The sequence below is a fragment of the Haliotis cracherodii genome, unplaced genomic scaffold, assembly GCF_022045235.1.
Source record: "Haliotis cracherodii isolate W230 unplaced genomic scaffold, xgHalCrac1.p SCAF_3, whole genome shotgun sequence".
In the NCBI taxonomy this organism is placed as follows: domain Eukaryota; kingdom Metazoa; phylum Mollusca; class Gastropoda; order Lepetellida; family Haliotidae; genus Haliotis; species Haliotis cracherodii.
This window is the reverse complement of record NW_027266286.1, coordinates 51,233,888-51,261,662: the sequence shown is the minus strand read 5'-3', so window position 1 is coordinate 51,261,662 and position 27,775 is coordinate 51,233,888. Positions and strand designations below refer to the sequence as shown.

The window sequence follows — 27,775 nt, the reverse complement described above, 5'->3', positions numbered from 1 at the left end:
ATTTGTATGTACGTACAGCTTTACTATTATAGATTGGGGTCACAAGGACCTCAATATTTATGTTGATAACTGTTGTACTGCAGAGGTGGTTTCATGGGATAGGGGGCGTAGCATTAGACCCACCAACACTGTGTTTTGAATATGTCCCTAAATACATGAGCCCAAAATAATACATTTGTATGTTTTAAATAGAGAGGAATTCATCAATATCCCCCACCATAGATATTAAATGTGACACAACACACACACAAGATTTTGAAACACACACACAAGATTTTGAAACACACATATAGCCCCACTCTTCTTCTTTGACATTTCCTTAAAACACCTCCATCGTGACAAAGTCTCTCTCTCTCTCTCTCACAGACACACACACACGCACACACACACACACACACTGCCTTTGTACTGACTGTTATGACACATATCAGAGCTATGGTGTGGAGATGTGGTGTTGACGCACGCACGCACGCACGCACACACACACACACACACACAGTGCCCCTGTACTGACTGTTGTGACATATATCAGAGCTATGATGTGGAGATGTGGTGTTGACTTCTGCAGGAGATGGCACTGAAGGAGGAGAGCATGAGGAAGATGGATGTGTCGCTGGAGAACTACAAGCGCAAGTTTGCCGTGATGAGACACCAACAGGGGCTCGTGTACCAGGAATTCCTGGCATCAAAGAAGGTAGAGAGATGGACAGTCAAACCTTGGATTGTGTGACTTGATGTGGTTTTTAAAATGTAACATTTTACAGCCCTTCCAACTCCATGAATTAAGAGATCACTTACAATACAGTCGTTACGTACTCAAGCAAAGATATTTTCATAAGGAAGCATAGAATACTCCCGTAAAGGGAAGTAAGTATTAACAAGAAACAATCATGCTGTGTTTTCAGGAGTGGGAGGGAGAATGTGACAAGTTGAAAGATCAGCTGAAGAAAGTCCATGGAGAAAGAGAGGAGGATTCTGTCCGCATCCAGGAATTTGATGTGAGTTGTCTCCCCTTTATATGGCGTAACCAAGCTCCTTCCCACCGCGTGACACCCTCGGTAACATCACTGTCGTCTGAGTGGAAGCGGCCATTACAAGAATATTGAACTTTGCCCTCTAACCCCAAATGTAGTCACATTTATGTGTTTGGGAATGCAATCACAGTGAATTTTGAAAAGGTTCAGACTGACCAGATTTCCCAGATGAATTTACATTTTTGTTTTGTTTAATCTAATCAGATTGGTTCGAGATTACAGACTAACATAAAATCACCTAACTCTCCCCTTAAATTCTTACTCCACCAATTACATGATATTTGGAATGAAATAGAAACTCAAAATGGCAAACAAAGAAAATAATTAAGCTGGGGTAAGAGTATTCAGCATCACGGCAGTCATCACTTGCTTGTAAACATAAAAGTCAGTCGGTTGCGAGTTTAGCTCCAAGCATGATTGTGGCCACCTATCACAGTGGGGAGATTTGACTGGTGGTAGCGATAGTGTAGAGAGGGGCGGTCGGCTAGCCTATTGGTTAAAGCGTTTGCTCGTCACGCCAAAGCCCCAGGTTCGATTCCCGACATGGGTACAATGTGTGAAGCCCATTTCTGGTGTCCCCAGCCGTGATATTGCTGGAATATTGCTAAAAGCGGCGTAAAACCATACTCACTCACTCACTTGTGTAGAGAACTCCACGAACAGGCTATCGCTGTGAGGAGCTTGTGACAATACCTGATGTGTTTGTGATACATGTATTTTCAAGCAAGGCAGGGCATCATTTCTCACTCGGCCTGAAAATTCTTTAGATTAATTGCTACATATGCATAAATGATACACTACATATGATTCTGCAGTGACCCTGATTCTGTTTTAATTTGTTATACCCCCGTTTACGAAGTAAATCGGGGGTATATAGCATTCGGTCCTTCCGTCCGTCCTTCCGTCCGAGCTTTTGTACGGCCCATAACTTTTTAACCATGCACCCTAGCTTCACCAAACTTTCTACACAAATTTACCACAATGAGTACTTGTGCCTTTTGCTAGTTTGAAGATTCTGAATTTTTTAATTTTTGCCTTTTCCATGGAAACATTAAGAAACTTAAACTTTTAGGGTGGGTGTTTTGTATGGCCTATATTTTTTTAACTATGCACCCTAGCTTCACCAAACTTTCTACACACATTAACCACAATGAGTACTTAAGCCTTTCACTAGTTTGACGATTCTGAATTTTTTTATTTTTGCCCTTTCCATGGAATCATGGTGAAACATTAATTTTGGGTGTAGTTTTTGTATGATCTATGTTTACAATATTATGTATCCTAGCTTCAGCAAACTTGCTACATTCACCGCTATGATTGTTTTTTTATCTTTTATAAGATTCTGAAAGTTTTGTCTTTTGCTGTTTTCATGGAAACATGATGGAATTTAGAAATTTTGATGACTGGTTTTGTATAGCTAATATATTTTCAAAAATTCTTTCCACACATGTAGATAATCATAAGTATCTGTGCTTTGTGATAGTTTGAATTTATGATTCTTTACCATATCTGTTAAGGCTAGATGGAAATTATTAATTTATTGATTTTCTTATATGATATTGTTCCATTTTTTATGTGTTTTTATATCAACAATTTTTGGTCCTTTTGATAATTCTTCTTATGTATCTCCTCAATCAAATTTTTATTCAAAGGTGATGGTAATCTACTACCTCGTAGTGAACACCGGTAACATGGGAGATTGGGGGGGGGGCGTCAATTGTCACTGGAACTCAATCTTAGTTTTTAAAACATTGAAGTTAAAATCATTTAGAAATATGTAATATTTCATTAATTAACAAACTATTTACTATTTGTTGTTGACCAGCGGGGATAACGGGGGTATGTGTATGATGTGAATGATGGTAAACTGTACCCAGTAACAAGCTAATGGTGCATGCTCCCGCCACAGAGGCTGGTGGACACACTAGGCAAGGATGATGTGGAGGTGAGGCGCCGTCTGGCAGACATGACCAGGAAGATCACAACACTCCGTGTCAATGAGAAGGCACTGACACGGCGCTACCAGATCATGGAGGAGATTGACACCAGGCTTAGAAAGGTCAGTCACAGGCTTCCAGCTACAATTATCACTAAGATCTTCAATCATGATACTGTCATGATCTGCTAACTTAAAAGTTTGCAATACGGGAATCCAGGTGGTTTCAGGTTATGATCCGATTGCGATCAAAGGTTTATCACTACCAGATCATGGAGGAGATACACACCAGGCTTGCATAGGTCAGTCACAGGCTTCTAGCTACACTTAACACAGTCAAGATCCTTAGTCAAGATACTGTCCTTATCTGCGACCTTATAAGTGCAGTACAGTTGGGATCCAACTGGGTTCAGGTTATGATCCAATTGCAATCGAAGGTTTGGTGAGGGGTACATTGGCTCACACACCGGGAACATCACAAAAAATAATGTCAAATGAAGCAAACATGTGAGCACTGTTCACGTTTAGACAGTGTTACATCAGTGATGGTTAATGGTTGTCTGAAGAAATGTTTGACATTTGCTTTATCTTCTCATGTGAATTACAAAATGTTTTATTATGTTGATTATATTTTGTGTTTTTTATATCTCCAGGAATTACATCAACAGAGGAATGAGATCACCCAGATACAATCTGCCATCTCTGAGAGGCTAGGCTACCTCTCTAGGTTCAAGGTCAGTTTGTGAAAAAGCTTTCAAATTGGACACTCCTGCTGCCAAGAAAGTCCCCAATACCTCTTTGGTACCAGAATGTCCCCAATACCTCTTTGGTACCAGAATGTTCCCCAAACCTCTTTGGTACCAGAATGTACCCAATACTTCTTTGGTACCAGAATGTACCCAATACCTCTTTGGTACCAGAATGTCCCCAATACCTCTTTGGTCCCAAAATGTCCCCAATATCTCTTTGGTCCCAGAATGTCCCCAATACCTCTTTGGTCCCAGAATGTCCCTAATACCTCTTTGGTCCAAGAATGTCCCCAATACCTCTTTGGTACCAGAATGTCCCCAATACCTCTTTGGTCCAAGAATGTCCCCAATACCTCTTTGGTACCAGAATGTCCCCAATACCTCTTTGGTACCAGAATGTCCCCAATACCCCTTTGGTACCAGAATGTCCCCAATACCCCTTTGGTACCAGAATGTCCCCAATACCTCTTTGGTACCAGAATGTCCCCAATACCTCTTTGGTCCCAAAATGTCCCCAATATCTCTTTGGTCACAGAATGTCCCCAATACCTCTTTGGTCCCAGAATGTCCCCAATACCTCTTTGGTACCAGAATGTCCCCAATATCCTCTTTGGTACCAGAACCATTTCAGTGGTTTGACTCAAGGGTGATACAGTTCATGATCTCAGCACAACATGATTGTGCAGAGTTTGGTCCCTTGATCCTCTGGTCGTTTCATATCCAAGTTTCACACTGATAATGAAGTTTATGTTTGTTAGCAGCACCCTGTTCATGCTCATGGTTTTAACCAAGAGGTTAACTCCTGTCAGTTTGGGAATTTTGTCAGCTGGCAATTAGTTTCCATGTAGCCTGTTCACAGGTTGGCTTCAAATTTCCTGTAGCACGCTGAAAATCAATCAGGACACATCTTAGGTAACATGCTTATCACACTTAAGTATCATTGAGTTTCTGAAATGAACCGATGTTTATCTGAATATTGGGTAAAGGGAAGTAACATGGATCATTCTGCTATGAGTTTTGTTACTCAGTGAAACTGTGGACATATATCCCAAACATGTATGAATGAATGTCAGTAAGGTAAATTGGTTGTCAACCGACATGGTGTGATGTACCCTGAGTGTGAGGCTGTGTTTCCCTTTGCCTGATGCTTTGGGTCACACACACAGGGTCTACACACCATACACATCTCAAGATCAGTTGACAGCTTATGATGTACTGTAATACTGTGAGCGTGGCGTCCGTGTGCGTGTATCTCCATAGTCAGAGTCCCCCTCCCATGTAATGATCGTCATCTGTCCAGGACATGTCAACCTTCAAGATCACCCAGCTGCAGAAGACACTGGAAGACTCAGTGCCGCAGAGCGACATGGACAAGATGAACCGGCGCTACCATGAGTTGACGGAGAAATACCGCGACCTCCTGGAGAAGGGCAATAACCTGGTGTCTAAAGCCGAGGCCCTCACTGGACTTGAGGTCAGGCAACATTAATGTGTACCTCCTTTCACACCATTGATTTTACAAGACTCGCGAAACAAGACTGAAAATTATTATTTCAGTGAAGTTTCCTTCCTTTGATGATGAATAATACACTACATGTTGGTGAATGAAGATATGTTCAGGAAATACTGCCTGAACCCAAGTGTTCTCTCAGACCTTCGTGGAGATCTAAGGGTACATGTCGTCTCCAAGACCTTATACATGCAGGTTGTGGGTTCAAATCCTGGTTCACCCTGATTATGTTTCAAGGTTTGTCGGCACCATATCCAATTGGTCTCCAAGACCTTATACATGCATGTTGTGGGTTCAAATCCCGATTGACCCTGATTATGTTTCTAGGTTTGTCGGCACCATATCCAATTGGTCTCCAAGACCTTATACATGCATGTTGTGGGTTCAAATCCCGATTCACCCTCATTATGTTTCTAGGTTTGTCGGCACTATATCCAATTTTGTGGGTTTTGCCGAAGTGGTGGACCTGCCTCAGGCATTCCCCCCACATCAAGCTGACATGCTGTGACATAACTGGAATATTGTTCATTGTAAAGTGGTGTTAGACTCACTCACTCACTCACTCACTCACTCACTCACTCACTCACTCATACTTGCAGGAGAAATTTAGTCAAAATTTCCAGCAAAATCAATTTATTTGTGTACGCTGGGCAGTCATGTTCTATGTTTGTTGACAAGAATGAGTTTGATAGGGAAAAGTAACGGTTAGAGTTCACCAGCTGACTCAGTGATACGACATACAGAGACTGTTTGTGGACTTGATACCCTTTCAGGGCGAATGTGTGTATTTGAATGTGATGGACATTCTGGTCAACAGGCAGAAGTGAAGCGATTAACAAATGACAATGAGGAGATAAAGACAACACTGAGTTTGGAGAAGGAGAAGCTACATGCTCTGGAGGCGGCTATGGAGGAACTACATAGAAGAGGTGAGTCACTGGCCATGGGTACCAAGCCCCTCAATGGTTCCAACCCACCAGTCATTACCACTACTCATCACCCCCCATTCATCAACCGCCTCACATCACCCCCCATTCATCAACCGCCTCACATCACCTACCACTCATCACCCACCTCACATCACCCACCTCGTATCACCCACCACTCATTACCCACCTCACATCACCCACCACTCATCACCCCCCACACATCACCCCCAACACATCACCTCCCACACATCACTCACCTCACATCACCCACCTCACATCACCCCCCCACACATCACCCCCAACACATCACCTCCCACACATCACCCACCACTCATCACCCACCTCACATCACCCACCTCGTATCACCCACCACTCATTACCCACCTCACATCACCCACCACTCATCACCCCCCACACATCACCCCCAACACATCACCTCCCACACATCACTCACCTCACATCACCCCCCACACATCACCCCCAACACATCACCTCCCACACATCACCTCCCACACATCACCTCCCACACATCACCCACCTCACATCACCCCCCACACATCACCTCCCACACATCACCTCCCACACATCACCCACCTCACATCACCCCCCACACATCACCCCCCACACATCACCTCCCACACATCACTCACCTCACATCACACACCTCACATCACACACCTCACATCACCCACCACTCATCACCCACCTCACATCACCCACCTCACATCACCCACCTCACATCACCCACTTCAAATCACCCACCTCACATCACCCCCCACACATCACCTCCCACACATCACTCACCTCACATCACCCCCCACACATCACCCCCAACACATCACCCACCTCACATCACCTCCCACACATCACCCCCCCACACATCACCTCCCACACATCACCCACCTCACATCACCCCCCACACATCACCTCCCACACATCACCCCCCACACATCACCCCAAACACATCACCTCCCACACATCACCTCCCACACATCACCCACCTCACATCACCCACCTCACATCACCCACCTCACATCACCTCCCACACATCACCCACCTCACATCACCTCCCACACATCACCCCCCACACATCACCTCCCACACATCACCCACCTCACATCACCCCCCACACATCACCCCCAACACATCACCTCCCACACATCAACCACCTCACATCACCCCCCACACATCACCCCCAACACATCACCTCCCACACATCACTCACCTCACATCACCCACCTCACATCACCTACCTCACATCACCTCCCACACATCACCTCCCACACATCACCCCAAACACATCACCTCCCACACATCACCCACCTCACATCACCCACCTCACATCACCCACCTCACATCACCCACCTCACATCACCTCCCACACATCACCTCCCAGACATCACCTCCCACACATCACCCATCTCACATCACCCACCTCACATCACCTCCCACACATCACCCCCCACACATCACCCCAAACACATCACCTCCCACACATCACCCACCTCACATCACCCACCTCACATCACCCACCTCACATCACCTCCCACACATCACCCACCTCACATCACCTCCCACACATCACCCACCTCACATCACCCCCCACACATCACCCCCAACACATCACCTCCCACACATCACCCACATCACCCCCCACACATCACCTCCCACACATCACCCACCTCACATCACCCACCTCACATCACCTCCCACACATCACTCACATCACCCCCCACACGTCACCCCCAACACATCACCTCCCACACATCACCCACATCACCCCCCACACATCACCCCAAACACATCACCTCCCACACATCACCCACCTCACATCACCTCCCACACATCACCCACCTCACATCACCCACCTCACATCACCTCCCACACATCACCTCCCACACATCACCCACATCACCCCCCACACATCACCCCAAACACATCACCTCCCACACATCACCCACCTCACATCACCCACCTCACATCACCCACCTCACATCACCTCCCACACATCACCCACATCACCCCCCACACGTCACCCCCAACACATCACCTCCCACACATCACTCACCTCACATCACCCATCTCACATCACCCACCTCACATCACCTCCCACACATCACAACCACAAATCACACCCAACACATCACCCACCACACATCACCTCCCACACATCACCCACCACACATCACCCACCACACATCACCCCTGACACATCACCTCCCACACATCACCCCCAACACATCACCTCCCACACATCACCCCCCACACATCACCCCCAACACATCACCCCCAACACATCACCTCCCACACATCACCTCCCACACATCACCCACCACACATCACCCCTGACACATCACCCACCTCACATCACCCCTGACACATCACCTCCCACACATCACCCCCAACACATCACCTCCCACACATCACCCCCAACACATCACCTCCCACACATCACCTCCCACACATCACCCCAAACACATCACCTCCCACACATCACCCCCCACACATCACCCCCAACACATCACCTCCCACACATCACCCCCCACACATCACCCACCACTCATCACCCCCCACACATCACCCCAGACACATCACCTCCCACACATCACCCACCTCACATCACCTCCCACACATCACCCCCCACACATCACCCCCCACACATCACCCACCTCACATCGCCCCACACATCACCCCCCACACATCACCCCAAACACATCACCTCCCACACATCGCCCCCCACACATCACCCCCCACACATCACCCCCCACACGTCACCCACTCATCAACCCAAACACATCATCCACCTCACATCACCCACCTCACATCACCCTCCTCACATCACCCACTCATCACCCCCCCACTCATCATCCCCCACACATCACCCCCCACTCATCACCCCACACACATCACCCACTCATCATCCCCCACACATCACCCCCCACACATCACCCACTCATCATCCCCCACACATCACCTCCCACTCATCATCCCTGACACATCACCTCCCACACATCACCCCCAACACATCACCTCCCACACATCATCCCCCACACATCACCTCCCACACATCATCCCCAACACATCACCTCCCACACATCACCCCCAACACATCACCTCCCACACATCACCCTCCTCACATCACCCACTCATCACCCCCTCACTCATCATCCCCCACACATCACCCCCCACTCATCACCCCCCACTCATCACCCCCCACACATCACCTCCCACACATCACCCCCCACACATCATCCCCCACACATCACCCCCCACTCATCACCCCCCACACATCACCCACTCATCATCCCCCACACATCACCCCCCACACATCATCCCCCACACATCACCCCCCACTCATCACCCCCCACACATCACCCACTCATCATCCCCCACTCATCACCCCCCACACATCACCTCCCACTCATCATCCCCCACACATCATCCCCCACACATCACCCCCCACTCATCACCCCCCATACATCACCCACTCATCATCCCCCACACATCACCCCCCACTCATCACCCCCCACACATCACCCCCCACACATCACCCACTCATCAACCCCAAACACATCACCCACCTCACATCACCCACCTCACATCACCCACCTCACATCACCCACCTCACATCACCCTCCTCACATCACCCACTCATCACCCCCCACTCATCACCCCCCACACATCACCCCCCACACATCACCCACTCATCAACCCCAAACACATCACCCACCTCACATCCTCCACCTCACATCACCCACCTCACATCACCCTCCTCACATCACCCACTCATCACCCCCCACTCATCACCCCCCACTCATTACCCACCTCATATCACCCCCCACACATCACCCACCACTAATCATCTCCCACTCATCACCTACCTCACATCACCCCTACTCTTCACCCACCTCACATCACCCACTCATCACTCCCCACTCATCACCCACCTCACATCACCCCAACTCTTCACCCACCTAACATCACCCACCACTCATCACCCCTACTCATCATACTTTCTCTTCACCCACCACTCACCACACCCAAATCACCCTCAAACACAACCAGTCATGACCAATCATCCACCAATCACCCACCAGTCATCCACCCAAATCCCAAGATTAGCCCAATGAAGGTCCTGGCTTTGTCAGTATTACTGGTTGTGAGTATAACCGATGTGGTAAATGTCTTTGACCTGCATCCCTTTGGGCTTCTCTTCCACATTGGCCTGAACTACTGTTCAAAGTGGTGTTAAACCAATCCAGCTAAAGGACATTCAGGTGCTGGGTAGAATGTCTTGCTTTGAACTTACAAAGAAGTAGGTTGGTTGGTTGGTTTGTTGTTTAACGCCGCACCGAGCTATATTCCAGCTATATGACGGCAGTCTGTAAATCGAGTCTGGAACAGACAATCCAGTGATTAATATCATGAGCATCAATCCAAGCAATTGGGATTGATGACGTGCATCAAACCAAGTCAGCGAGACGGACCACCCAATCCCGTTAGTCACCTTTTACGACAAGCATAGTCACCTTTTACAGCAAGCATGGGTTGCTGAAGACTTATCCTACCCCGGAATCTTGACAGACAAGTAGCTAGTCCTGTCGGATGGTGATCTGATAAGAAACATTTACTCTCTGTGTGGCTATATTGTGATATTCTGTTATGGTCCTCCATCCCCAGGTGTGACAGAGGGCATGGATGTGAAGGTGACGGATGGGGACATCATCTCCATCTCCAAGAAGATCACGATGCTGGAGATGAAGGAGCTGAATGAGAGGCAGCGGGCGGAGCACGCAGTTCGGATGTACGAGCAGCAGAGAGACATCCTGCGGGAACTGGAGACTCGGAACAAGGAGCTGGAGGACAAGTTCTCTGAGGTCAGGAGGGGCACACACCCATCTACCTTGTATCGGGGGTCACAAACTGAATAGGGGGCACTCACTTGAGGTCAGGGGCATCTACCCAGTATCCTCCGAGGTCAGGAGGGGCACACACCAGTCTACCTGGTATCGGGGGTCACATACTAGAGGTCACAGGTACTCCCCAGTACCCTCTGAGGTCAGAAGGGGAACGCATCAGTATACTGCCATGGAGGTCACAGACTGAATAGGGGACACCTACTAGAGGTCAGGAGGGGCACACACCAGTCTACCTGGTATTTGGGGTCACAGACTGAATAGGGGACATCTACTAGAGGTCAGGAGGGGCACACACAAGTCTACCTGGCATCAGGGGTCACAGACTGAATAGGGGACACCTACTAGAGGTCAGGAGGGGCACACACAAGTCTACCTGGCATCAGGGGGCACAGACTGAATAGGGGGCACCTACTAGAGGTCAGGAGGGGCACACACAAGTCTACCTGGTATTTGGGGTCACAGACTGAATAGGGGGCACCTACTAGAGGTCAGGAGGGGCACACACCGGTCTTCTGGCATCAGGGGTCACAGACTGAATAGGGGACACCTACTAGAGGTCAGGAGGGGCACACACAAGTCTACCTGGTATCAGGGGGCACAGACTGAATAGGGGGCACCTACTAGAGGTCAGGAGGGGCACACACCGGTCTTCTGGCATCAGGGGTCACAGACTGAAAAGGGGGCACCTACTAGAGGTCAGGGGCAGCTACCCTATATCCCATGCTGGTTTTGAGAGTTGTCTGAAACATGGATCAGGTGGCCACAATGTGTCACCTGGCTGCCTGGCTGTTATCGTGCCCAGACTGCATGGATCGTTGCATGGCTCCAGTCAGTTGTTGATAGACCTCCTTGATATAGCTGGAATAATGCTGACATTTATTGCACTGGGTATTATTCATTACATAGGGTACACTCCTTCCTTGTATGAAAGGGGCGGTCAGGTAGCCTGGTGGTTAAAGCGTTCACTCGCCACGCCGAAGACCTGGGTTCGATTCCCGACATGGGTACAATGTGTGAAGCCCATTTCTGGTGTCCCCCGCCGTGATGTTGCTGGAATATTGCTAAAAGTAGCGTAAAACCATACTCACTCACTCCTTGTATGAAGTTAGACATATATCAACATACATGTGTTATATGATATATTATTTATAGGATGTATCTGGATTATTTCATGACTTTTTATTTAAAACTCAGGTTACAAAGCTGAATCTTGAGATGCAGAAAACCGAGAGAGATTTACGAGATGAACTTTCAGGTGAGTGTCAGTTATCTATAACAGGTGAATATAACCATAGGGCAAGAATGGGAAATAATTTTCAGATTAATTAAATCATGACCATTTATTCATCATTAATGTTTGCAAAGGTGTAAGTGATATGACGTCACAGCAGTGTATTGTTGTAAACAATAGAAGATTATCATGGCTGTAGCATGACATCATTAGAACATTAGAGTGGATTATGTCTCACGGTGTGATCAGGAAACTACATTGTGTCCTCTGTAATTACTCTCAAGAAAAGAATTCCAGTAATGTATGAATGACTTACTCATATGTTTGAAATACAAGGCATCTGCCTCGCGTGAATTAACCTTTAGAGTCCCTCATCTTGTCTTTATCCATGCAAAGTTAATTCACTCAGGTCATTCTCTAATAAGCAAATACCGTAGTCTATGTAATAAGCGCCCAGGGCGCTCTCAAAATTAGAAATATTAGAATATTATTTTGCTGATAAAAACAGAGTTGAAAGATAAATTTTGTGGTTTATGCTGACAGCCTGAAATGTTTATATACCACAGATATATTTTTCCAGAATTTAATTGCCCTTAATTAAGAGTGCATATAACAGACTAGTGCGTATTATATCGGGTAAATAAGTCTTGTGTACATTGATCAATCAGAAGGGGTGCTAATTGGGATTGTTCACTAGCCAAGATATTAGCAAATAGTGCCGTGGGCGCTTATTACATCAAATACAGTCAGTCTGCCGAAGGGGTTGGGTCCTTGGGTTCTTGTTTTTGCATAGCTACCTCATCAAGAGTAATCATTCGTTTTGTTTTGCCGAAATTCACTTTAAAGTTTATGAAGCCTTTAGACCGTCCTCTCTTTCGTAACAGTAACACAGCTGTGAACGTCACAATGTTCATACCAGACGCCACGTTGTTTTCTAGCAGACGAGTCATGTTCATCATGTGACAGGTCAATACTAATATTGACTCGTCTGCTAGAAAACAAGCTGGCATCTCAAAAAAATTCACAGTTAACAGGTTACTGTAATGACACAGTATAACAAAACAAATGATTATTCTGACAAGGTCAGTATGTGAATACAGAGACCCCCGGACCTCAGTGATATGACAGGACCACCTCAAGGGGTGGGTCCTCCGGTCCAGTTTTCACGTATTAACCTTGTCAAGAGTAATTAGTTGTATAATGTATCCTCTACCAGATGTGGGGCGGTCTGGTAGCCTAGTGGTTAGTGTTCGCCGTCACGCCGAAGACCCGGGTTCGATTCCTGACATGGGGTACAATTTGTGAAGCCCATTTCTGGTGTCACCCACCGTGATATTGCCGGAATTTGCTAAAAGTGGCATAAAACCATACTCACTCACTCACTCACTCACTCACTCACTCACTCACTCACTCACTCACTAACTGACAATCTTTTTATATTTCAGCAACACACATTCTCTGAACTCAGCAGCTCCTAGTCCCTTCATATTCTGAAAGTATGCTTGAGTTAGTATCTTCAATGCAATTTTGATATTTTTAGATTCTGTGATGAAGTCTGTGAGTGATGCAGACAGGAAGAAGATATCCCAGCTGGAGGAGGGTGAACTGACACTCAAACACGAGATCTCCAAACTCAAGGTATGCACTCACCATTATACAGCACATACAGTGCAGTCAGCAGCTGTACTTGGGCTTCCTTCCACACAGCAATCTTCACAGTACAACTGATATAACTGCTGTGATAGTATAAGAACTGCATCTGTCGTCAAGTGGATAGAGTGTCCTTGAGAGTGGAAGGTCGGTGGTTTGATCCCCGGCCGTGTCATACCAAATGATGTTAAAAGCTGGTACTTGTTGTTACCCTGCCTGGGGCTCGACATTGGACTGGTCAGCTTGGAGTCAGTACACTGTGTCTTAGTTACACTGCGGCATGGTATCTCAATGGGTAGCAATATATAACAAGCATTAGTCCGCACAAGCACGCACGCACGCACGCACGCACGCACGCACGCACGCACGCATGCATGCACATCAATATATGATTGAAAAAAGCTAGAAGGCGACGTTAAACACATTTCAACTCACCTACAAATCTGTTTTATCAGTACAACTAATGTGACTGTTAATAGTATAACATGGCCTTGTAGGAGTCAAAGATCTCCCAATGCTCATTTCATCCCACTTTCCAAAATGTCTCTTTTAACTGGAACAATGCTTGTATATGGGGGTCTTGGTTACAGGAAGTGGCTGAAGTGGCGACATCGCAGCTGAAGATCTATGAGACACAACAAGTGTCACATGACAAGGAACTGCAGTCGCTACGGCAACAGCTTCTGGACTTTCAGATGCAGAGTGATGAGAAGACCATCATAGGTCAGTGCTCTCTGTGTTTTGAATGTCTGGTCATCTTTGATTTCTGGACTCCTGACAACTGCCTGTAAAAAATCCAGAATTTGATGTTTTATAAATTTCTCAGAGATGCGTGGAATTCTAGGGAGGTAAAATCCAAAAGATCATTGCCATGAATTCGTTTAACTTGTAGAAATCTAATGCCAAAATGAAACAATTTCGGCTACTTTCCGTTTCTTCTTACCAAGATTAAGAAGTACATTGAAATTAGTTTTTTTGATTATAAGAGAGCAGTTTAAGAGTCCAATGATGGATGAAAACCTGAATTCCTTAATTGTTGAGAGGTATGATGATTAGAGCTGTTATTTCTTGGTTTGAAATGTGAATATCCTGAAAGTTGATTTTGTCGGATAGAACACTTTCATCTTTTATCCACCTAACTCATGAGTTTACAATTTAAGATTCAAACTTTTTGTTACCTGAGGATGTGAGTGTTGTATTAGGTATTACACACACATGACCTCCAGATGTGTGTGACATGGAATGTGGAGGCTATGGTCATCCCACTCTTTAACCTGGTGTGGTTGTTGTCCCAGGTAAGCTGCACCGCACCATTGTGCAGCTGCAGGTGAGCGAGGGCACGGCCGTGAGGAAGTGCGAAGAGGCCAAGAAGAAGGTGACAAAGCTGGAGGCCCACGTGTTGCGAGGGGAACACAGGATCGATGACAAGAACCAGACCATACAGCACAACCGGGCTGAGGCCCAGAACAAGGCCAGGTACCTGAAGAGGAGCCTGAACGAACTGCGGTTGCAGTTTGCTGGCGCCGTGCCGCTGTCCAAGCAGGAGAAGTTCTCTAAGAACATGATGCAGTTGAGGCAGGACAAGACGAAGCTTGAGGAAGAGCTAAAGGGGGTGAGAAGCTTCATTGTTGTGGAGGATGAGGTCAAGGGGGTGAGATAGTCGCAGTACTGCCATAGCTTCATTGTTGTGGAGGATGATGTCAAGGGGGTGAGATAGTCACAGTACTGCCATAGCTTCATTGTAGTGGAGGATGATGTCAAGGGGGTGAGATGGTCACAGTACTGCCTTAGCTTCATTGTTGTGAAGGATGAGATCAAGGGGTGAGATAGTCACAGTACTGCCTTAGCTTCATTGTTGTGGAGGATGAGATCAAGGGGGTGAGATAGTCACAGTTCTGCAGCTTCATTGTTGTGGAGGATGATGTCAAGGGGGTGAGATGGTCACAGTACTGCCTTAGCTTCATTGTTGTGGAGGATGAGATCAAGGGGGTGAGATAGTCACAGTACTGCCATAGCTTCATTGTTGTGGAGGATGATGTCAAGGGGGTGAGATGGTCACAGTACTGCCTCAGCTTCATTGTTGTGGAGGATGAGATCAAGGGGTGAGATAGTCACAGTACTGCCTTAGCTTCATTGTTGTGGAGGATGAGATCAAGGGGGTGAGATAGTCACAGTTCTGCAGCTTCATTGTTGTGGAGGATGATGTCAAGGGGGTGAGATGGTCACAGTACTGCCTTAGCTTCATTGTTGTGGAGGATGATGTCAAGGGGGTGAGATAGTCACAGTTCTGCAGCTTCATTGTTGTGGAGGATGATGTCAAGCGGGTGAGATGGTCACAGTACTGCCTTAGCTTCATTGTTGTGGAGGATGATGTCAAGGGGGTGAGATGGTCACAGTACTGCCGTAGCTTTATTGCTGTGGAGGATGATGTCAAGGGGGTGAGATAGTCACAGTTCTGCAGCTTCATTGTTGTGGAGGATGAGGTCAAGCGGGTGAGATGGTCACAGTACTGCCTTAGCTTCATTGTTGTGGAGGATGATGTCAAGGGGGTGAGATAGTCACAGTACTGCCTTAGCTTCATTGCTGTGGAGGAGGATGTCAAGGGGGTGAGATGGTCACAGTTCTGCAGCTTCATTGTTGTGGAGGATGATGTCAAGCGGGTGAGATGGTCACAGTACTGCCTTAGCTTCATTGTTGTGGAGGATGATGTCAAGGGGGTGAGATAGTCACAGTACTGCCTTAGCTTCATTGCTGTGGAGGAGGATGTCAAGGGGGTGAGATGGTCACATATAGATGAAATATTGCCAGCTGCGGCATAAAGCAGCATTCATTGCCTTTGTAAAGGTCAGTTAAAGTGATTGTATGATGATTGTGACCTGCTGTAATGTCTGGATCACTGTTGCCATTACACCCACCTCACTCACTCACTCACTCGCTCACTCACTCACTCACTCACTCCAGGTCCGGGATCACCGCGAGGGCATGCGGGACAAGGTGGCAGAGCTGAAGCTGCAGAAGGAGAGTCTCCAGGAGCTGATCTCCACGCTGAAGGATGGGCGTGGAGCTGCCAAGGTGCTAGAGTGGCACTCCAAGATTGAGACGGTTCGTCTGGAGGAGCTGAAACAGAAGAGACTCAATGCTAAACTACATAAACAGGTGGGTGCTGGGGTGTGCAGGGCTACATAAACAGGTGGGTGCCGGGGAGGGCAGGGCTACATAAACAGGTGGGTGCCGGGGAGGGCAGGGCTACATAAACAGGTGGGTGGCGGGGAGGGCAGGGCTACATAAACAGGTGGGTGGCAGGGAGGGCAGGGCTACATAAACAGGCGGGTGCCGGGGAGGGCAGGGCTACATAAACAGGTGGGTGCCGGGAAGGGCAGGGCTACATAAACAGGTGGGTGCCGGGAAGGGCAGGGCTACATAAACAGGTGGGTGCCGGGAAGGGCAGGGTTACATAAACAGGTGGGTGCGGGGAGGGCAGGGCTACATAAACAGGCGGGTGCCGGGAAGGGCAGGGCTACATAAACAGGTGGGTGCGGGGAAGGGCAGGGCTACATAAACAGGTGGGTGCCAGGAAGGGCAGGGCTACATAAACAGGTGGGTGCGGGGAAGGGCAGGGCTACATAAACAGGTGGGTGCCGGGGAGGGCAGGGCTACATAAACAGGTGGGTGCGGGGAAGGGCAGGGCTACATAAACAGGTGGGTGCGGGGAAGGGCAGGGCTACATAAACAGGTGGGTGCCGGGAAGGGCAGGGCTACATAAACAGGTGGGTGCGGGGAAGGGCAGGGCTACATAAACAGGTGGGTGCCAGGAAGGGCAGGGCTACATAAACAGGTGGGTGCCGGGGAGGGCATGGCTACATTAACAGGGGGTTGCCGGGAAGGGCAGGGTTACATAAACAGGTTTGAGCTGGGGAGGGCAGGGCTACATAAACAGGTGGGTGCCGGGGAGGGCAGGGCTACATAAACAGGCGGGTGCCGGGGAGGGCAGGGCTACATAAACAGGCGGGTGGCGGGGAGGGCAGGGCTTCGTAAACAGGCGGGTGTGCAGGGCTAAGAAGAGAGGTAGGAAACAAGGTCATTATGGGCAAAGAGGTGGCATTATTTCCTGCACAAGTCATTATTGAATGTTGTGAATTCTTCACCAAGTTATCAATTTTCTACAAGACATAAGTGTGAAAATGATCAAGATACAATTATACATTGAAACACCTTTACAATTTCAATAAATAAAGAAATGCAATTTCCCCAACCATGCTATCATGAACTGGACATGGACATCAAGTAAAGTAAACACAAGTTTTAAAAACTAAAATGGCAAATTTGTCGCATTTAGAATAGAACTACAATACCTAAGTATGTAGCTTAGTACATAATTCAGACTAATATGAGATCAGAATCTTGCCCTCGCTAAACCAAAACATCATGAGAATGTCTCTTCTGACATGTCTGATATAAGTTTGTTATATTGAAATGGGTTCCGTCCGTGCGTCAGTGTATGTGTGCGTCCCGAAATCGTTTCTGGAGCAAAACCGTTAAATATTTCTGTACGAAACTTTGCATGTCTTTCAGACTCATGCTGAGCTGGTGCCTTTTTGCTATTTATTAATTTTATAATTTTTTATGTTTCCATGGCAACAAGTTGGACTTAGGTTCTATAAGGGTGCTGTTCGTTTCCAGAGCGTAACTCAAAAACCGTTAAATAATTTCTTACAAAACTTTGCATGTTTACCAGACACATACTGAACTAGTGCCTTTTGCTATTTAGAAATGTTATAAATTTCTATTTTTTACGTTTCCATGGCAACAAGTTGGACTTAGGTTCTATAAGGGTGGTGTTTGTTTCCGGAGCATAACTCACAAACCGTTAAATACTTTCTTACAAAACTTTGCATGTCTACCAGGCACATACTGAACTGGTGTCTTTTGGTGACTTTAGCACTTTTAGAAATTTATATTTTAGAATTTCCATTGCAGCTTTTTTGACACGGGCTAAGAGAAATGTTGGGTCAGTTACCTGGTTTGGGACCATAACGCGTTAAAATGGGAGAGGGATATAGATGACTTCGTCAACTATACGCTTGTTTTCTATATCTTGACACTCTTGTCTATGTTGTTGGTGTTGGTTGCTGTCTTGCTGACGATGCTCGATGTGTTGTTGCAGATCAAGTACCTGGAAGGAATCATCCAGTCTCATGAACTGACCATAGCCGACTTCGAGGCCGACAATGTTAGAGTCATCAAGGCAAGTTGTCTACACTGTAATACATTGCTGAGATTTGTTGGCGGGTGTTGTATTACGAAATGTATGTGCAGACAAAGGATGTCAATATTTGAGAACCAATACGGTGACTATGAGATGGGACTACATAGATATTTTGTGTGTGTGTGCAGGACTACGAGGAGAGACAGTTGAGATGGGAGCAGAGAGAGGTGGAGCTGGAGAGAACGGTCATCAGTCTGGAGAGGCAAGTGGAGGAGATAGTTGGAGCTGCATCCAGGGTAGGTGTTAATTCTCATGTTACACCTTGTTTCGTATCCATCCATTGCGATCACTAGAGATCTCTTTGTATTTCTATGATCATGTTACTTCGAATATCATATATCTTTTGGAGAGTGTATGAAATATAAGTAATTCGATAAAGAAACATTCTCTGATGTCACCCTTTTTGTACCAAATTTGTAGAATGTACATAAAAATATGGTAATTTACCTGATAAACTAAACCAAATACTAGCTTGATGAATCGGTTGGAAGTGGTTTAAGCATTTCATTGACTTTCCAGTGTCTTTCCAGTGAGATGCATAAAACTGAACTAACACTCATTCCCAAGACTGTTTACGTTTTGAGGCATCATTCACTTGAGATAGCAGGATTGTATGGACTGTGCTGTATATCCGATGTACATACTTCCCCAGTTTGAGCAGGCAGTGGGCAGCCTCCCCGACTCCAACCTCCCCATATCCAGCCAGCTGGAACAGGCCATTTCCACCATCAAGGGCAACGTCAAGACCATCCTCGACACCAAGGCCGAGTCCAAGACACTAAGACAGGTACGTGAGGATACACAGGGCAGAATACATTGTCACACCCACACCCACACCCACACCCACACCCACACCCATAACCACATCCACAACCACATCCACACCCACAGCCACACCCACACCCACATCCACAACCACACCCATAACCACACCCACATCCACATCCACATCCACATCCACACCCACATCCACACCCATATCCACACCCACACCCTCTCCCACACCCATATCCACACCCACAACCTCACCCACACCCACATCAACACCCTCTCCCACGCCCATGCCCACTCTCATCCACACCCACCCTCATCTACACCCACCTTCATCCACACCAACTCTCATCCACATCCACATCAACATCCACTCCTACACCCACATCCACATATCCACATCCACACCCTCACCCACGCCCATGCCCACACACCCACCCTCATCCACACCCACTCTTATCCACACCCACTCTCACCAACACCCACATCAATATCCACACCAAAACCCACACTCACATCCACATCCATACCCACACTTTTATTCTCATCCGCATCCACAGAATTTTTCCGTCCAGAGAGAGGATGGTCAAGGGTTTGATCCCCCGCTGTGTCATAACAGGACCCTGTGGACTGTTTCAGAGGAACGGTGACCTGGAGAAGCAACTGCGGGATACTGAGCGAGCCATCATCGAGCGAGACAAACTGGTCGCGGAACTGAGACTCCGGATGCCAGCTACTGCTGACCGTGATGAGATCATCCTCAAAGCTACGTCCAAGGTCACAACAGCCATGAAAAAAAGACCGGAAGATCATGACTTTGAGAGTCAACAAGCACTGAAGATCGCCCAGTCTACCATGTCTAGCTTGCAGGTAATGTGTGTTGCCATGGTTACAAGACATTTTATTGTATGATTTCCTCACTGAACTGACCATGTGATACAAGCCATATCATGTTTATGATTCAGACCAGGGGTCAGAGGTGACCAAGCAGTCTTTGATGGCACAACTGTGCAAAGTTTTCCCCCTTATTTGTCAGAATCCATTATTGATTGGTTTCGCATCCCCTATTGACCCTTAAAATGACCCATGGATTACAACTGTAGTAAACATCTATGATTTGTACCACTCCATCCCGTGTGGCAGGTTTGTATTTTTTAATTCCATAATTGGTGCTACAATACTCTTTCCATGAATATTCTCAAACACATAAGCCAATTAGACGATTGGATATATCAAAATAGGAGAACATGCTACACAATGTAAAAATCTGAATTTTGCTTTGTTTACATTTGAAACCAATACAATTTTCCGAGCACACATTTCTTACCACACCTAATTAACTTTGCTTGGTTTCATCTGAAAAATTTGTATTGTTGAAAAAGACCATTTGTCATTTGATTCTAAAATGTGTGACGAATTAAGGGATGTATGTATTGCAGCTGAGTTTGAAATATATGTGATCTAATAGATGTTTCATAACCGGCATACACAAAACGTGAGTATGTAAACACTTTCCAATATGGCTGAAAGTACACTTTGGCGTTCGTGTTTGCATATTTTCCAAAACATTCTGAACAATTCTAGGCTTATCAGCGACATTTCAGAATTATCATTGGTGATTTGATGAAAAACAGATACCCGTGATCACTAATATACTATTTTTGAAAATCAAGCCTTCGAGTAAAAAGCCGATATCTAGATTTCTAAGCATACAACTAATAAGCTGTGAATTGTGATTTTGTGATGTTTAAAAAATGGCAAAATTTTCAATGTACCTAATTTTCAGAGGTCAAAATGACAGTGGATGATATCACAGCTAGAGCAGGGGATTTCCCACAGAATTCAAAACTGTGATGTGTATTAGTGTGTGTGATGTGGTTTGAATTGTATTCTACGTTGAAGAGGAGGGACATATATTATCCCTGTGGCATCCAGGGGGTTTATACTCTAAAACCAATAGGTTCAACACAGACATAGGTGAACATTCAATTGAAGCACGAGTAACTTATCCATGACTTACGATGAGGAAAGTAGTCCGTCATAATCTGACCTCAGGTCATAACCATGGAGTAGCCAATCACAGGCCTGGAATATGATCTTTGTACATATGGTTACATGTTGTGTACACGATAAAATCTTCAAATGTATAAATGTTTAGAATGCTTCAAAAAGGGGGAATGAGCGTCCTGAGTCCCCCTTTCGATTGTGTATGGTTCTACACTATGCCCCTTCTGTGTTCTTCCAGGCTCGCATCCAGCAGAAGGAGGAGACGATCCACAAGTACCAGGAGCTGCTGAACCAGGCCCGAGAAGACATGCAGGACATGAACCGGCGCCACGAGCAGGAGCTGAAGGCCATGCAGCAGAAGATACACCTCAACACTGACGCCACCTTCCTCAAGTTCAAGGAGGCAGCTCAGCAGCTCATGAGCAGACAGACCACAGCCAGGGGACCCACCAGCAAACAGGTCAGCCAAAATACTCCACCATGTTTCTCCTCTATGATGTTTATTGAGTTTCTGTATGGGATGACATCTGTTGAATCAATTAATGGCATGTAATTCTACATCAATCTGTCCTTTGTAAATTTGATGTTTTGTATGTCTGTTGCCTTCGAAATTAACCTTCCAGAACAGGCAACATTTCTGTTGTGATATGTCTTGAATATTACTGCAGCATCTACAGCTATGGACAAAACTGCCCTGTACTTAGTCTTGAACAATTTAAGTAATATGCCATGTTAATGCAACATGTAAATCTCTACCACTTTCTGGGGCGGATCCCAGTACCCATGCTTGTCACAAGAAAGGATTACACATGTGCTTTCACAGATGGTAAGCTTCACTGTATGCCTGTTACATATGTGCTTTCACAGATGGTAAGCTTCACTGTAAGCCTGTTAGACATGTGCTTTCACAGATGGTAGGCTTCACTGTAAGCCTGTTACACATCTGCTTTCACAGATGGTAAGCTTCACTGTAAGCCTGTTACACGTCTGCTTTCACAGATGGTAAGCTTCACTGTATGCCTGTTACACGTCTGCTTTCACAGATGGTAAGCTTCACTGTAAGCCTGTTACACGTCTGCTTTCACAGATGGTAAGCTTCACTGTATGCCTGTTACACGTCTGCTTTCACATATGGTAAGCTTCACTGTAAGCCTGTTACATATCTGCTTTCACAGATGGTAAGCTTCACTGTAAGCCTGTTACACATCTGCTTTCACAGATGGTAAGCTTCACTGTATGCCTGTTACACGTCTGCTTTCACAGATGGTAAGCTTCACTGTAAGCCTGTTACACATCTGCTTTCACAGATGGTAAGCTTCACTGTAAGCCTGTTACACATCTGCTTTCACAGATGGTAAGCTTCACTGTATGCCTGTTACACGTCTGCTTTCACAGATGGTAAGCTTCACTGTATGCCTGTTACACGTCTGCTTTCACATATGGTAAGCTTCACTGTATGCCTGTTACATATGTGCTTTCACAGATGCATGGATTCACTGTTTCATGTAGTTGTAGTAAATGAAGGTGAACTGTATCACTTTCTATGTAGCCTGTGTCTGATGATGGTGTCTGCTTCAGCTGGTCCGCCTGACAGGGGTGGAGGACATGGTTGAACTGTTTCACTTTCTATGTAGTCTGTGTCTGATGATGGTGTCTGCTTCAGCTGGTCCGCCTGACAGGGGTGGAGGACATGGTTGAACTGTTTCACTTTCTATGTAGCCTGTGTCTGATGATGGTGTCTGCTTCAGCTGGTCCGCCTGACAGAGCTGGAGGACATGGTTGAACTGTTTCACTTTCTATGTAGCCTGTGTCTGATGATGGTGTCTGCTTCAGCTGGCCCGCCTGACAGAGCTGGAGGACATGGTTGAACTGTTTCACTTTCTATGTAGCCTGTGTCTGATGATGATGTCTGCTTCAGCTGGCCCGCCTGACAGAGCTGGAGGACATGGTTGAACTGTTTCACTTTCTATGTAGCCTGTGTCTGACGATGGTGTCTGCTTCAGCTGGCCCGCCTGACAGAGCTGGAGGACATGGTTGAACTGTTTCACTTTCTATGTAGCCTGTGTCTGATGATGGTGTCTGCTACAGCTGGCCCGCCTGACGGAGCTGGAGGACATGGTTGCAGAGCAGGAGAACTCCATCGCAGCGCTCAGTGAGAAGATGCACTACAAGGAGGAGGAGATCATCACACTGCGAGCCAAGCTGCAGCAGACGGACAGAATGCACTGCACAGACAAGGAGAGGTACGCTCTACAACCAGTAAACATGTTGAACCTCTCTCAACTGAAACCATAAGTATGACTTTCAGGGACCTAATCCTGATGTTACCATGTGTCAATGTTAACAGGCAGATTTAGCTTTATACTCCACAGAGATTTGTGGATGCAGTTTAGCATTACCAAAAATAATTTGTGTGCACTTTTGAGAACACTTGTATGGATTCTAACTCAAACTAATCAGAGACATCCAGTATCATTATTCGAATTAATCTGGATTAAGTCATCAGATACTTTAGCTTAAGACTTGTGCCTGTGGCCAGTGCTCCAGACGCTGGTTTCCGGAGATGCTTTCGTGTTCAGGGCCCTGGTAATGATGTCTCACCTCCTTGTTTCGTCTCCAGATACAGTGAGGAGATCAAGGCCGAGCTGTCCAAGAAGGACTCGGAGATAGATGACTACCGCCGCCAGCTCGGGGAACAGAGGAAGGAGATGGACATCCTGAATGAGGAGATCGCTGCACTGAAGGACACCAACTCCAGGGCTCCAACACAGACCATGAAGAACCTGGTGGAGAGGCTGAAGAACCAGCTGGCGCTCAAGGAGAAACAGCATCAGGTCAGTAGTCCACAGGCCTGCTACTGTTGTTCGTGACCATCTGTTGATGGACAAGGCTGAGTCGAAAACTCAGTTGATGATTGGGCAGTAACATTTTACATGAAAATAATGGACATAAGGCTACAGTCAGAAGGGGGACTGATGTGTTTGTTGGAAATTTAGGTTTTGTTTGTCTCCTATAAGTGTTTTTGATTTACTGTAGGTCATGAGAAACCTCATGTCAGTTTCTCAATGTTTTGTAGCATATGATCTTCCTAATGCAATATTAATGCAAAAATCAATGAAAATAAGATGCATTAGGACAAAAAGAGATTTTTAAGATAACCTAATTTTCATTAAAATGTGTTGTATTTGTAGTTTGAATAAGATTTTTGTAGCATTCAGAACATAGGCAGGAAGCTGATTCAAGTTGCAGAGGCAGTGAAGAACCTGTAGAACTCTCATCCAATTCCACTATTTTCTCCTGTACATAGTCTCTGAGCAAGGCCCTGACAGACTTGAGAGCAGACATGGTGACCCAGGCCCAGGACAACGTCCGAGCACATGCAGAGGATGCCGGCCAGGAGAAGAACATACAGAGACTCATAGACCAGCACACCAAGCAGATGGGGGTAGGTGACATACAAAGACCCATAGACCAGCACACCAAGCAGATGGGGGTAGGTGACATACAGAGACCCATAGACCAGCACACCAAGCAGATGGGGTAGGTGACATACAGAGATTCATAGACCAGCACACCAAGCAGATGGGGGTAGGTGACATACAGAGATTCATAGACCAGCACACCAAGCAGATGGGGGTAGGTGACATACAGAGACCCATAGACCAGCGCACCAAGCAGATGGGGGTAGGTGACATACAGAGACCCATAGACCAGCACACCAAGCAGATGGGGTAGGTGACATACAGAGACCCATAGACCAGCACACCAAGCAGATGGGGGTAGGTGACATACAGAGATTCATAGACCAGCACACAAAGCAGATGGGGGTAGGTGACATACAGAGACCCATAGACCAGCACACCAAGCAGATGGGGTAAGTGACGTACAGAGACCCATAGACCAGCACACCAAGCAAATGGGGTAGGTGACATACAGAGACCCATAGACCAGCACACCAAGCAGATGGGGTAGGTGACATACAGAGACCCATAGACCAGCACACCAAGCAGATGGGGTAGGTGACATACAGAGACTCATAGACCAGCACACCAAGCAGATGGTGGTAGGTGACATACAGAGACCCATAGACCAGCACACCAAGCAGATGGGGGTAGGTGACATACAGAGACCCATAGACCAGCACACCAAGCAGATGGGGTAGGTGACATACAGAGACCCATAGACCAGCACACCAAGCAGAATGGGGTAGGTGACATACAGAGATTCATAGACCAGCACACAAAGCAGATGGGGGTAGGTGACATACAGAGACCCATAGACCAGCACACCAAGCAGATGGGGTAGGTGACATACAGAGACTCATAGACCAGCACACCAAGCAGATGGTGGTAGGTGACATACAGAGACCCATAGACCAGCACACCAAGCTGGGTATGTGACATACAGAGACTCATAGACCAGCACACCAAGCAGATGGGGGTAGGTGACATACAGTGACTCACAGACCTGCACACCAAGCTGGGTAGGTGACATACATAGACTCACAGACCAGCACACCAAGCAGATGGGGTAGGTGACATACAGAGACTCACAGACCAGCACACCAAGCAGATGGGGGTAGGTGACATACATAGACTCACAGACCAGCACACCAAGCAGATGGGGGTAGGTGACATACAGAGATTCATAGACCAGCACACAAAGCAGATGGGGGTAGGTGACATACAGAGACCCATAGACCAGCACACCAAGCAGATGGGGTAGGTGACATACAGAGACTTGCAGACCAGCACACCAAGCAGATGGGGTAGGTGACATACAGAGACTCACAGACCAGCACACCAAGCAGATGCAGGTAGGTGACATACAGAGACCCATAGACCAGCACACCAAGCAGATGGGGGTATGTGACATACAGAGACCCATAGACCAGCACACCAAGCAGATGGGGTAGGTGACATACATAGACTCATAGACCAGCACACCAAGCAGATGGGGGCAGGTGACATACAGAGATTCATAGACCAGCACACCAAGCAGATGGGGGTAGGTGACATACAGAGACCCATAGACCAGCACACCAAGCAGAATGGGGTAGGTGACATACAGAGATTCATAGACCAGCACACAAAGCAGATGGGGGTAGGTGACATACAGAGACCCATAGACCAGCACACCAAGCAGATGGGGTAGGTGACATACAGAGACTTGCAGACCAGCACACCAAGCAGATGGGGTAGGTGACATACAGAGACTCACAGACCAGCACACCAAGCAGATGCAGGTAGGTGACATAGAGAGACTCATAGACCAGCACACCAAGCAGATGGGGGTATGTGACATAGAGAGACCCATAGACCAGCACACCAAGCAGATGGGGGTAGGTGACATACAGAGACTCATAGACCAGCACACCAAGCAGATGGGGTAGGTGACATACAGAGACTCATAGACCAGCACACCAAGCAGATGGGGGTATGTGACATAGAGAGACCCATAGACCAGCACACCAAGCAGATGGGGTAGGTGACATACATAGACTCATAGACTAGCACACCAAGCAGATGGGGTAGGTGACATACAGAGACTCATAGACCAGCACACCAAGCAGATGGGGGTATGTGACATAGAGAGACCCATAGACCAGCACACCAAGCAGATGGGGTAGGTAACATACAGAGACCCATAGACCAGCACACCAAGCAGATGGGGTAGGTGACATACAGAGACTCATAGACCAGCACACCAAGCAGATGGTGGTAGGTGACATGCAGAGACCCATAGACCAGCACACCAAGCAGATGGGGGTAGG

General features: G+C 47.0%; 1 protein-coding gene across 1 annotated transcript in view; it reads left to right on the top strand.

Annotated features, from left to right (window-relative positions):
• LOC139474173 (centrosomal protein of 290 kDa-like) overlaps positions 1–27,775 on the top strand; it is a 78,279-nt gene that overhangs the window by 24,736 nt on the left and 25,768 nt on the right. The window contains exons 22-41 of the mRNA XM_071257068.1: positions 569–694; positions 906–998; positions 2,944–3,093; positions 3,624–3,704; positions 5,020–5,193; positions 6,047–6,158; positions 10,839–11,035; positions 12,272–12,332; positions 13,849–13,946; positions 14,549–14,681; positions 15,254–15,570; positions 16,920–17,114; positions 19,123–19,203; positions 19,353–19,460; positions 19,877–20,011; positions 20,635–20,865; positions 22,241–22,462; positions 24,091–24,245; positions 24,623–24,836; positions 25,310–25,447. Coding sequence (XP_071113169.1) covers positions 569–694; positions 906–998; positions 2,944–3,093; positions 3,624–3,704; positions 5,020–5,193; positions 6,047–6,158; positions 10,839–11,035; positions 12,272–12,332; positions 13,849–13,946; positions 14,549–14,681; positions 15,254–15,570; positions 16,920–17,114; positions 19,123–19,203; positions 19,353–19,460; positions 19,877–20,011; positions 20,635–20,865; positions 22,241–22,462; positions 24,091–24,245; positions 24,623–24,836; positions 25,310–25,447 — 3,021 coding nt within the window. The remainder of the gene's footprint in view (positions 1–568; positions 695–905; positions 999–2,943; positions 3,094–3,623; positions 3,705–5,019; positions 5,194–6,046; positions 6,159–10,838; positions 11,036–12,271; positions 12,333–13,848; positions 13,947–14,548; positions 14,682–15,253; positions 15,571–16,919; positions 17,115–19,122; positions 19,204–19,352; positions 19,461–19,876; positions 20,012–20,634; positions 20,866–22,240; positions 22,463–24,090; positions 24,246–24,622; positions 24,837–25,309; positions 25,448–27,775) is intronic.